A 13,235-nucleotide genomic window follows, 5' to 3' on the forward strand; every position below is an offset into this window, starting at 1 on the left:
ATGCTCGGGTATTATTCAAATGAAATTTTTGGAAACAAATTTCCATCTGTAAAACAAACGTTCAATTTACGGGTGTGTAAGTTAACAATGCAAGGCAGTGCTTCACTAGCTGTGCGGGAAGTGATGATATATTGGGAGAAAGCCCGAATTCCGACGCAAGAACTAAATAACTGTATACCAAAGTTAGAAGGTTTCTATCAGCAGTGGCGGCAACTTCAAAAGCATGCTGTAAGAACGTCGATGGATCATAAGAAAAAAGAAAAAGATTTCGTTGAAAAACTCGAGGATCTCTTCGACATTGCACACGCTAATGCATTGAATATCATATCCAATGAAGAAGATAAGCAGTTCTTAAACAATCAGCGGATGAAAGGACGCCCGGGGTTTATGTATGGAATTGATTACCAGCTAAGTGCGAAAGAGATTCGAGTTTCTGAGCGAAAATTACGAGAGGAGAAGTGAAAAGAACGAAGCAATAATGAAGTTCTTCAATTGAGTAAGTTTATCTTCATCTTCTCTAGCTACCTATTTAACATGAATATTTATGTATATTGAACTAAATCGTACTTATATTGTTAATATTATTTCTAGCTCAATCTGATATACTGATGAGGTCGACTTCAAGCAGTGGAGAAGATTTAGAAGCGCATGCTTCAGAGGAAATTCCACAGGAATGCAGTTCATATTCTTATAGCTACACTTGAAGCCCTTGGTCAAGATGTGGAGACTTTTGCGATCAACAGGTGGTCTATTAACAATTCTCGTGAGAAACTCCGCGAAAAGAAAGCTAACGAAATCAAAAATATCTTTAAGGATAAGGAATTGCCTGCCGCTACGATACATTGGGAGAGTAAAATACTGCCACCACTAACAGGTAAAGAGACTGTAGACCGACTTCCTGTTATTCTTTCAAATTGCGGTGCTGATCAATTTCTTGGTGTACCTGCATTGCACTCAGGGAGTGGAAAAGAACAGGCAACAGCTGTTTGTGAAACCCTTGCGGAATGGGGCCTTCAGGACTACGTAAAAGCATTGGTTTTTGACACTACTGCCTCTAATACGGGCGCTTGTAATGATGCGTGTGTTTTGATTGAAAGCTTTCTAGAAAAATATCTCTTATATTTCCCTTGCCGCCATCACATATACAAACAATTTTTAAAAGCCGTTTTCGAGGAGAAGATGGGTAAAACTACCGGCCCAACCGTACCAATCTTAAAAAAGTTCCAGACTGCTTGGCCTAGAATAAATGTAAATAATTTTAAAACCGGAATCGTGAATAAGAAGATCAGAAAACATTTGGATCCCGTCGATGTTTCCCGAGTTCTTGATTTTATACGAAGCACGTTGCAAGAACAACAACCGAAAGAGGATTATCGAGAATTTTTACAATTGGCTGCTATTTTTCTTGGCGAAATACCATCTCGTGGAGTATCCTTCCGTGCTCCAGGAGCTATCCATCATGGCTAAGGCTATTTATTGCTTTCAGATATTCATGTTTCGCGATGAATTTAAATTATCACCGCGTGAGGAAAATGCAATTTAAGATATTTGCATTTTCCTTATCAGTATATATATCGAAACGTGGTTTTGTGCACCTTCTGCAGCCAAAGCACCATTTTTGGATTTCAGTGTTCTTTCCAAAATTTATAAATACCGGACAGTTGATGAAGACATCTCTCGTGTGGCTTTACAAAAAATCAAAAATCATTTGTGGTATTTATCACCTGAATCCATCGCCTTGGCCTTCTTTGACCCAAATGTAACGGCAGAATCAAAAATTAAAATGGTAAAGGCGTTGAATCGTGAAACTGATGCTGAATGTGAAAAAAGTATTAAAAGGATAACAGTGGAAACAAGAAAAGTTCCTGAATTATTAAACCGAGGACTTGAACAATTTGTCTCCAACAAAACAAAACGATTCTTTGCAAGATTTAACATAAATGACGAATTCCTATGCACAGATCCTGCCCGGTGGCACAAACATGAAGATTTTGTCCAAGTTTTAAAAGTAGTTAATAAACTTAAAGTAACAAATGATACGGCGGAGATAGGTGTTAAACTAGTAGAGGATTTTAATAAGTTATATACAAAAAACGAGCGACAAATGCAATACGTGCTCTAAGTTGTAAGTGACTATCGACAGAAGTTCCCAGACAGCAATAAACAAACTACATATATCTAAAAATAAAGATTTTTAATTCATTTTTATATTATTTTCTTCAATGAGTTATTTCTTTTTTTTTAAGTTTCTTTTAATATGATGTTATTAAACTAAATTGCAGTGAAGTAAGTGTCATATGGAACTATACCTATATGCTAAATACTGTATGGATAATAATTTCCTTCTTCAATTTATATATGTATAATTTAATATACTTTACCAATTAAATTCTTTTACTACTTATTTACGCTGTATATATACTCATGTAAAATAAAAAACACACTTTTAATGAAATTAAAATTTTTTGTCATTTTGGGGTAAATTTTGCATATTGAAAGGCTCGGGGGCACACATTTCCCCTATCCGATTGGCACCAAATTTCACAGAGGTCATTTTTATATAGAATGGAACCAAACTGGAGGGTAGCCCGCGAAAAAATATTGTATATAAAAAAACAGGTCAAATAACTGCCACGCTAATGTTCATACATTGAGCCTATGAACGCAGAAATTCCCCAAAGCAGTGTATTAGGACCCACTCTGTGTCTTATCTACACCGCAGATTTACCGGAACCATCTACAGGAAATTGCATGATTGCGACGTTTGCAGATGGCACTGTACTAATGGCATCTCAGAGAGATCCGAAAACAGCACAAACAAATTTACAAAACGACCTCAACAAAAATTGGACTGGTTGAAAAACAATTCAAGTCAATTACACGAACAGAAAGGTAACCATAGACTCATTAAAGATTGGAAACTCTGACGCGATTACTGATACGAAAGCTAAATACTTAGGCATTACAATTGACTCTAAACTAAACTGGAAGAACCATATAATCAAAAAAAGAAACGAAATTCAAAATCGTTTTCGACAACTGTACTGGCTGCTAGGACCTCAGTCAAAGCTCTCGCTGCAAAACTAGACCTTAATCTACAAAACGACAATTGCACCAATTTAGAAGTATGACATAGAAGTTTGGGGCACAGCTTCTAAATCCAATTTCAATATACTGTAACGTGTGCAGTCGAAGATACTTGGCACGATAACAAATGCACCTTGGTATGTACCAAACCTGATACTCACCGCGACTTAAACATCGACAGAGTTGACGGAGCAATACAAACTGCGAGCAGAAGTCACATAAGCAAACTTCTGACGCACACAAAACCGACAATGAGGGATCTTGCTGATGAAGAAAAATTCAATAAGAAGAGACTTAAACGAATGGACAGGTGTAATATTTTTTGCGGGCACTGCAAGCACGCAAATTGCGGGTAAAACTAGACCGTGAAAAAAGAAAAGCAAAGAGAGCTGGGTGTACATATAGTATGTGTATAAAATACAATTTGAATACTCTAACAGTTTCGCATGACGATTTCATTTGTTTTATAACTATAACTTTCTTTATAACTTTATATGCGGTTAATTGATAGTGAAATTAGTTAATGAGTTTAAGATACTAATTTTCACTAAGCTATTAATTTCTGACCTTTGCAAATATGATACTTATTTAAAGCTTATCGCAATTTATACATAGTTAAGACTGCATGGATGTGTATAAAAATGTACGTACACAACCATTGAAGGGAGTCTAATTTAGAGCCGATGCCGACCACGCCCGTTTTTAATTTTTTACTATACTAGCGGACCCTCTGCCTGCTTCGCTAGGCATATCAAAATTAAGAATGAATAATGAACACTCGATTTAAATTCACTCTATGTGTATTTATTCTTTTTTTAGAATATAAAATTAATGTTAATTTTAAACTTAAACTAACGCAAAGCCTTTTCGTAAACTACATTTTTTATTTTGCCCTGAGTTGTGGTATAAATAAACAGAACTGATGGTTTTCCTACACATGAACATGATACATATAATTGTCCGTGGGAGAAGCATGGATATTCTAAGTCAATTCCGCATAATTCTAGCGATTGTCCTTGTGCTTTGTTTATTGTGTTTGTTTTAATCTATCTTGCTCATTACGTTGTATACGTTCTTCAGGTGAATGGCCTGAACGTGATCTGGCTATACGTTCCCTTTGATTTTGGTTTTGAATTTCTCGCTCTTCTTGTGATTGATTTTGCCTTTCATTTGATCTATTTTGCGTTCTAAGCGACCGACGGCCGATATCATTTATTCGCATTTGAATTTAATCAAAAAAACATGAAAAACTCACAATGTGCATTACAATCGCTAACAACAACAACGAAACCACCGTTTTTTTATTTTCACTGATTATTAAAATTTTACGCACAATATATTTTATTTTTATACATTTTTTCCCAAAAAAAAAAAAACAACAATGAAAAACGCACTTTAAAATTGTTGACCACTCATCAAATGGTTTTGATACAGCTGATTATTTTGACCTCAGTATATCCAGTAAACAAACTGTGGTGAAAGTCCTTTATAAGGACCAAGTTTATAGTGGTGAAGTTTTAGGTACAACACAAATTTCTGTACGCAAGGTTGCTCTTGGGCAAAAATAAAGTAATCTTTAGAAATCATAAAAAAAAAGTTGCAAATTTTATAATAGATTAATTTCTTAAAGAAAAACTAATACATGCATTTACTTGAATAAGTAAACACCAAAAGTATACTAAAATGACTATTTAATGCGTTGTTTGATACAAATTTATATTATTGCTCAAAACCCTCTGCGCGCTGTCGCTGTCTTTTTGTTTCTGTATCGCATCGCGGTGAATTCACGTTTTTCAGAAAGTTGGCAACAGAAGAAAATTGAAGAAAGTACATATTTTGCTCATATTTGTTATTTTAGTTGTTAAATGAAAATGTGTTTCAGCAATTTTTTAATGTTGCAACTATTCTTTGGCTTTGAAACCGCTTACACTCACAAAATAATCCAACTCTTTTAAACACACATACAAATTTAATTATTTATTTTGGTTTTTCCACTCGTCAAAGCAGAACATAAGGTTGCATTATTTAATTATTACCTAATACAAACTTGTTCCCTTTTAACAATGATAATATTACTATGTGAAATATGCATTTTTGTACTATATCCTGAGCATTTGTCTTCAGCGCTATACCTTTATCTCATAAACGTACGTTTGCCCATATAAAATTGACTACCTAAATGCATGAAAAAAATGCATAACTTTTTCGAGTATATATACATACAGGAGGATTTATTTTTTACATTTTGCTCGTCGGCTTTGAACTTCGAAAAATACAGTCTTATGGTTATTAGGTAGGTAGGTTTGGCAGCCGCATCGCACATAGAGACAACGATGCCACTTAGACCACGGAGTGGGTCCGTTGTGAGCCGCGGGGGCTGGGCTACATTTCCCTTTCCATATTGAACCATCCTGAGCTTTTGACAAAGCGTAAAAGGTTGTTGATACCTAAAGTGTATAGATTATCTATGTTCGTTAAGAAGTAGGATTTTAAAAATCGGTTTCTGCTTCTGGCTAGAGCTGGGCATGTGCAAAAAAGGTGTTGAATTGTTTCCAATTCCTCCTCATTTCTACAGCTACGACAGAAATCATGCGTGTATACGCCTAATCTCCTTGCATGATTTCCTATGAGACAATGTCCTGTGAGGGCCCCTACTAAGGTCCTGATTTGAAGTCTACTCAGTTTTATAATACTCTTGGACAGACGTAAATTAAGCCTTGGCCATGTTTGCCTAGCAATTTCGCAGGTGTTAGCGCTAATCCATCTCTGATTTGCAGAATTGATTAGTGCGTCCTTAATGAGAAGCTTACAAGTTGCGAGAGGTATCTCCATAAAATTACTTATGTCTGGCATACAGGTACCTTCTCTTGCAAGTTGGTCTGCCCTACAGTTCCCTGGTATATCTCTGTGGCCTGGGACCCAGCATAATATTATACGATATTGTTTGGCCATCTCATTTAGAGATTGGCGACAACGTAAGACACTCCTTGATGTTGTTTGGAATGCATCCAGGGCTCGTAGGGCAGCTTGGCTGTCTGATAGAATGCAGATATCCGTTGATGATATTCTGTTTATCTTTAACCATTTTAAGGCTTCATGAATAGCGTTTATTTCCGCTTGAAAAACGCTACAGTGATCCGGTAATTTAAAGGATTCACTAATAGAAAGCTCTTCGCAAAATAACCCTGATCCTACACCGGTGTCCATTTTGGATCCGTCCGTGTAGATCTTAACGGGTGTATTGGGTGTTGGATCTTCCTCAAGCCATTCCAGTCTAGAAGGGATTTTCATTAGGAAATTCCTTTCGAAGCAAAGAATGGGAGGGTGATAATCACAGTCACTGGGTATATCCGTGTAGGAGTCTAAAATGGTTGAATGTCCATGTGTGACAGTTCTCCACTGTGAGCTCGCTTTGAGCCTTAAAGCGGCGCAGGCCGCTGAGTATTTGCAGAAGAGATCTAGGGGTGGCAGATGTAGCATGATGTCCAAAGCCATGGATGGCGTGGTTTTCATGGCGCCACATATTGCTAGTTCCGCTGATCTCTGCACCTTATTCAATAAATTAGAATAGGTTTTTTTCTGCATAGCACACCACCAGACAACATTTCCATATAGAAGAATGGGTCTGACGACAGCAGTGTAGAGCCAATGAGTAACCTTAGGTTTAATTCCCCAGGTCTTCCCTAAAGCTCTCTTACAGGCATAAAAAGCTAGGTTCGCTTTCCTGACCCTTTCTAAGGTGTTTGACTTCCAAGTCAGTTTCCTATCTATGTTTAGTCCCAAGTACTTGGTTTCTTCCGAAATCACAAGAGCTTCCCCTTTGAGCGTAATTGGACTTAGCTGAGGGATTCTGTGTTTCCTAGTGAACAATATGAGTTGTGTTTTGTCTGGGTTGACTCCTAGACCACACTTTCCTGCCCACCTAGAAAGTATATCTAGAGCATTTTGTATTAGGTCTCTTAATGTAGATACAAATTTACCAGAGACAGCAATAACAACATCGTCGGCGTAAGCTATCACCTTACAGCCCACCGATTCCAGTATTAACAGAAGTTTGTTTACAACTGCGTTCCATAAAAACGGTGAGAGGACTCCACCTTGCGGTGTACCTCTACTTACCAATCTCCTGAGCACCGATTCTCCTAGTTCCGCTTCAATGATTCTGCTGTTTAGCATTTTGCCAATGAAGCCTACCAAGCCCGGTTCTACCCTAAGATCAGTGAGTGCTGCAGTAATTGCCCCCCCTTCAACATTGTTAAAGGCCCCTTCAATATCAAGGAAAGCGGCTAAAGTAAATTCCTGTTTGTGCAGTGAACTCTCTGCCGTGTAAATAAGGTTATGTAGAGCTGTCTCTACCGATTTCCCTTTCGTGTAGGCATATTGTGACGTAGAGATAAGATTTCTATCTATAGTTAGGCTTAAGTGAAATTCTATCAGCCTCTCCAAAGTTTTCAATAGGAAGGAGGAGAGAGATATCGGTCTTAAGTCTTTTGGATGGGTATGTGAGTTTCTACCAGCTTTTGGAATGAAAACAATTTTGACTTGTCTCCACTTAAGAGGTATATGACCGTAGAGAAAGCAACCTTTGAAGATTGCTAGTAGTCCGTGTGCTAGATATCCGGCGGCCTTTTGCAGTTCCACCGGGTAAATGCCATCTGGGCCCGGTGATTTAAAAGGTTTGAAACTTCCAATCGCCCATAAGAGCCGATCCTCAGAAATAGCGTCTATTCTGACTTCACGACAGTGTGCTGTATCTTCCATGTCATGCCCAGTAATGTCTGAGCAGCCTGGAAAATGAGTGTCGAGTAAAAGTTCTAGAGACTCTTTACTGGTTGTAGTGAAAGTGCCATCACTTTTCTGTAGCAGTTCCCAATTTTGAGGGCTTCCCGCTAAAATCTTACGAAGTCTGGAGGCCTCAGTTGCCCCCTCAACCTCTTCACAAAAGGATTTCCAAGATTGCCTTTGGGCAATTCTGATTTCCTTCTTGTAGATTCTCAGGGCATCTTTATAGCCTTTCCAATCTTCATCGAGACGTGTTTTCTTTGCCTCATTAAAAGCGCTTCGGCTTGTTTTTTGAAGCTCGCTTAGCTCAACCGTCCACCACTTAGGCTTGGGTTTACCCCTCAGTCTTCTTATGGGACAGGCTACCGCCAAGGCAGCATTCATGGTGTAGGTAATCTTGTCAACCAAATTTTCTAGTCCTTCTATGCTTTGTGGCACCGCTGATGGACATGTTCCTAGGGTAGCCCCGATACAATCTATATACCTTTCCCAGTCTGTTTTCCTGATATTTCTACCAGGCTTAGGTTTCGGTAGATTTTTGCTAACCTCAAACGAGATATATCTATGATCAGAAAAAGAATGTTCTTCCAAAACTTTCCAGTTCCTAATTCTGTTAATAACGGAGTCAAAAGCAAAAGTAGCGTCTAACACTTCCTGTCTATTACTAATGACAAAAGTAGGTTTATTACCTTTATTGCAAATCTGTAGTCTAGTACCTATCAGATAATCAAAGAGACACTCACCTCTAGCGTTGGTATCAGTGCTGCCCCATATCTCGTGATGCGCATTTACATCCGCACCAATGATTAGCTTTGCGCCAAGCTTCTGCGCCTGCGCTACCAGATCTTTGAATATTGATCTCGGTAGCTCCTCGTGGTCATGTGCGAGGTAACAGGAAGATAGCCACATCCGTTCATTTCCCGACTCCAGGCTAATGGTCAATTGATCGGTGTCGCTGTAATTAGAGAGCATGAAAGCATTTATCCCTTTTCTTATTAGTACGCACGCTCTAGGGTTACCTTTGTTGCGAGCATACATCAGTTTATATTGTTGAGTCCTTAGTCCGCACACAAGTCCATGTGATACCCATGGTTCTTGAATCAGGACAATATGATGTCCACCTTTGGCCAGGTGGATTATGAGGTTGGCGGACGCAACCTTTGAGTGGTGAAGGTTAATCTGAAGAACCCGTAACATCATGGTTACTGGGCTTCCTCTCCACCACCGTTTTGTTGGGCTCATCTGAATCTGACGCCAGTAGCTCTTCCTCATCAGTGAGAGTAGTATCAAGTACTCTATCTAACAAGGAAGAGATACTGCCGTCAGTAGATGCCTTCCGTAGCGCTGTAGCAGTGTTAGGACCGGAGCCAGATTCCGCCGTGGGGCCTATCTCAGCTCCAACCGGGTCCTTTAAGTTAGGCGCCTTGTCCTTGTTGTAGACCCTCAGAGTTATGGACGAAAACCCATAGCTTACTACACCGTCCGATCGCGCCAGTGCGTCCGCCGAGTCCTTGCAGACTACGAAAGTAGCGCTTCGGTACTCGCCCTTGGGATCGTCCAGCTTTGTGACCTTCCAAGACGATGTAGGAAGCTCTGGATTGCATACCCGAAGCATCTCAAGGATTTGTTTAGGGTCTGATGGCTCCGCTGGTAACCAGGCCCTAGCTCTTGGTAAACTAGGGATGTCATCCCTTGAAATTACCTCGAGTTTAGACCCAGGCCATACTTCGCCAATCCTTGAGATGGCTATTTTGTATAGATCAGTGGATCTCTGATCGGCACAGGCGATTAGCTTCACATGACTCTGATGCCATCCACTATCGCGACAGAAAGGAGCTGGATCAGGATGCTCCTTCAGAATTTGGAAGAAGACGCTTGAGAGCCTGGCTTCCACTTTCTTCCAATTGTCAGGCGAAATAGTGCCGTCAGGGTTGCTTTTATCAACCACCGCCCATAGCTGTTGGCCTTTGACAGCTTCACTGTACGTAGCTGGAGAAGTCTTGTTGATTCGGGGCTTCTTCAACGAGCTGGGGTTGCTGGGTGGGTCGTCCGACAACTGACGTTTTGGGTTCGGTTCAGAGCCCCGAGGGGACTCCTCCGTTACCCTTGTCGCCCAGCTGAATGAGTGCTTCTGTTTAACAGACCACTCCCCCTCTGGAATCGTTTTCAGGCGCTCCAGTAGCCTGAAGGCAGCACGTCTCTCCTTGTAGCCATGCCGTGCAGGCTCTGCTACTGCGGAGGTATCAGTCGTTCCAGACTCAGCTTTGCCACCTTTACCAGGGCTAGTCCCGGTATTGGTGGTAGAGGAAGTTGACTTCTTGGCCGTAGTTTTGTTGTGAGTACCGCCACTTCTGCTGTTGCCAGGTTTGTCCTCAGCACCAGCTTCCGCCGTACGAATTGGGCTAGCCGTGAAGGGCTTCGATGTACTGTCACTTCCACTAGGTTTAGTTATCCCAGCTTCCGTCGTACTAAGAGAAATCTGGTGTGGTCCAGATTTGGGGATGGAAGCTATAGCTTCCTTTGCATTTAGGGACTGCTTGTCCATTGAGGTTTTTTGATTGAAAGACTCCATCTGTTTCTTACGATCACCGTCCACCGTGGCAGACATGGTGATCTTATAAAAAGGAAGGGGAAACATGATGGTCGACCGTGGCAGCGCCCCATACCACGGCAAGGTCATGGTTATACCCCGAGGTGACCCGGTATCGAGGTAGCTCCGTAGAAATACAGTCGGACAGAGAACCCCCTGACTGCAAACCACCCAATAGGCACGGGTCGCATGACACCTTGGGTTAGGGGGGGGGTGAGGAGAGGAGATGATGGGATGATGAGGGTTAAGGATTAACAGGTGCGTCGGTACGGTGATCTTCATATGGTGATTGGATGGCCACCAATTTTGCCATGATGGCTAGCCAATCCTCATATGGAGCTTCCCTCTTAGTTCGTATTGGGTTGGTCCCCATGATATGGGGGTCAAACCAACACTTAAGCCTCATCCCCGCGACAAGGAGACCAACATGATGAGGCTTATGGTTATTAATGGAATCAAATATATTTAACGAATTTTTATTTTATCTAAATCATAAAACGTTCAAATGAAGCTCAAAATATTTTTCCAGTTTAAAAAAAAAAAGCAATGTGCTTTGATGCCGTGTCACGCATGCATAAAAGGGAAACAAAAGAGAGGACAACTATTGCGTTACGAATAATACAGTCCCATACGTCACTCGACATCGAAGCAATGTTATTCATGTCTGTGTATATTCTATTCATTCGCGTGTATTCTCATTCCGTATACCTAATGTCCGTATAAGGGAAACACGCAAATATTGCATTTTTCACACTTACACAACGCACGCATACTTTTACCGATTTCTTTAAAACTTCACATAAACCATCTATGGACCAATACCAATGATCTGTGAAAGTTTGATTGAAATCGGTGAATGCGTTTAGGCGTGAATCGGCGACTAACGAACACAAAAAAAACGTCTCCATTTTTATATATAAGATTTAGTTTTAACTTTTGGATGAATAAATTTATTTATTTTTTGACAAGTTTGATTTCAACTTTATTTGTAAAGCGGTTGTACAAGGTGGTGCAAAATTACTCATAAATAAATAAATTACTCATAAATAAACAAAAAAAACATGATTTTGAGTGATGAAGTTTTTATTTTGAACTTTACGCAATCTATTGCTTGTCCGTTTGTTTACTGAAGCTGTTTAGTTCACAAGTGTCAAATATGATTGCAAAAAGTATAAATTTTCCGATAGGATGAGTACACTATATATTATTACATTCTTTCCTTAATAGCGTTCACATTGTTCGACAGTATTTTTGCGAATGAAATGATATGGGTAGATGATAGTAGACAAGGCACTGATTATTTTTATCATACAAATTTATAGCCGCGTACCTCTGAGCTTTTTATTGCATATGAATGTTAAGAGGGCTGTAATGGGACTTTATATCGCAAGAATATACAATTAAAATTTGAAGTAAATCGGGCCGACACGATAAAGTTTTCGGTACGGTACGGACTGACTACATCAAAATCAAAACAAAACTATTTCGACAATTTTCAGCCTAAAAATCTTTTGATTATGTTATTTTTAAGGTACTCGGGCATCTTTTAAGCAAAACACCAGCAATCGATTTTCGAAATTTCTACAGTGGTATAATTCCTTAAGCGGTACCGGTGGTCTAGAGCTCGAAAATTTAGCGTATTTTAAGCAATTTTTTTACAATAAAAAAAACTGAAAAACTGTATTTAAATTTTCACCCTTTTTATTTAACTTTTTTTTACGTACAAAAATACATTTTTTTTTTTTAATTTTAATAATTTTAAAAATTACGCTGAAGTTGACCCTCCCGAAAAATTAGACCTGGACGGTGTTGTCCATTTTAGCTCTGCTATTTATCTGAAACACAAAAATCAAAAAAATTATTAATCAGTATGAATGTAGCTATGTCCCGCTACTAGAATAAAAAACATGGACAAAATGGCGCGGTTTTGAATTTGGCACTCTAAAAATCGTTTTTTTCCAGGTTTTTAATCAAAAAATACGAAATAATTGAAATAATACTATGATTCTAACACGCGCGATAGCCATTGATGTTGTGAACAACATATTACAATTTCCGAAGATTCGGTTGAGTAGTTTTTTTTTTTTGGTTTTTTTAACAACACCAGACAGAAAAAGTATAGAAGCGCGGACCGCTCTCTACCTAGTTAGTGAGCTGTAGAAGCTATAATATTGAGAATTTCCGCATGAAAATTTCACAGTATATTCTTAAGATACTATAATTTCAAAATATCGAAAAAAAATCGATTGTTTGAAATTTCTAGACTACCGGGTCCCCTTAAGCAATATAAAAATATAAAAATAGCAAGTAAGTAAGTGCTAGTTTCTTATCGCGCCAATCAAGAAGAGGAAGTGCTAGATATGCGAATATTTCTGCTGTATTTCTAAAAGAGAGATCAGTTCAAGGAAATTCTTCAAACATTTCCGTTAAAAGGAAGGTGTTCGCGATTAATGCCTCATTTCTCCAATTTTTCAAATCAGTTTTTTTCTTTGTAAATACTCAAATAACTAAAATAATAACTGAAGAAATTATACAAGGGTCTTTCTTATTTTTAGCTGTCTATAGTAGTTTGTACTATTGTATAATCTGGTAGATAACTTTTTGGCATTTATTTTTTGATTAAGATTTCCACGATATGTCCGCAACGACTATGAGTTACATGGTCCATTAGATCAGTCCAATTATTGACTACTTTTTCCAATAAATCTGTCCGTATGGCACAATGGTGATTAATTTTTGGAAACAAAAATTCAGCCAGCATGGCAGTTCCTTCCTC

At 39.0% G+C, this 13,235-nt stretch overlaps 1 protein-coding gene across 1 annotated transcript; it reads right to left on the reverse strand.

Moving 5' to 3' along the window:
* Nucleotides 1–8,780: 8,780 nt before the first annotated feature.
* LOC129242879 (uncharacterized) lies at nucleotides 8,781–9,652 on the reverse strand. The gene is made up of 2 exons (XM_054879780.1): nucleotides 8,889–9,652; nucleotides 8,781–8,824 (listed from the first exon to the last, which is right to left on the reverse strand). The coding sequence occupies exon 1, from the start codon at nucleotides 9,482–9,484 to the stop codon at nucleotides 9,044–9,046; it is 441 nt and encodes a 146-aa protein (XP_054735755.1). The 5' UTR covers nucleotides 9,485–9,652; the 3' UTR covers nucleotides 8,781–8,824; nucleotides 8,889–9,043.
* Nucleotides 9,653–13,235: the final 3,583 nt, after the last annotated feature.

Source organism: Anastrepha obliqua, chromosome 3 (assembly GCF_027943255.1).
Source record: "Anastrepha obliqua isolate idAnaObli1 chromosome 3, idAnaObli1_1.0, whole genome shotgun sequence".
Taxonomy (NCBI): domain Eukaryota; kingdom Metazoa; phylum Arthropoda; class Insecta; order Diptera; family Tephritidae; genus Anastrepha; species Anastrepha obliqua.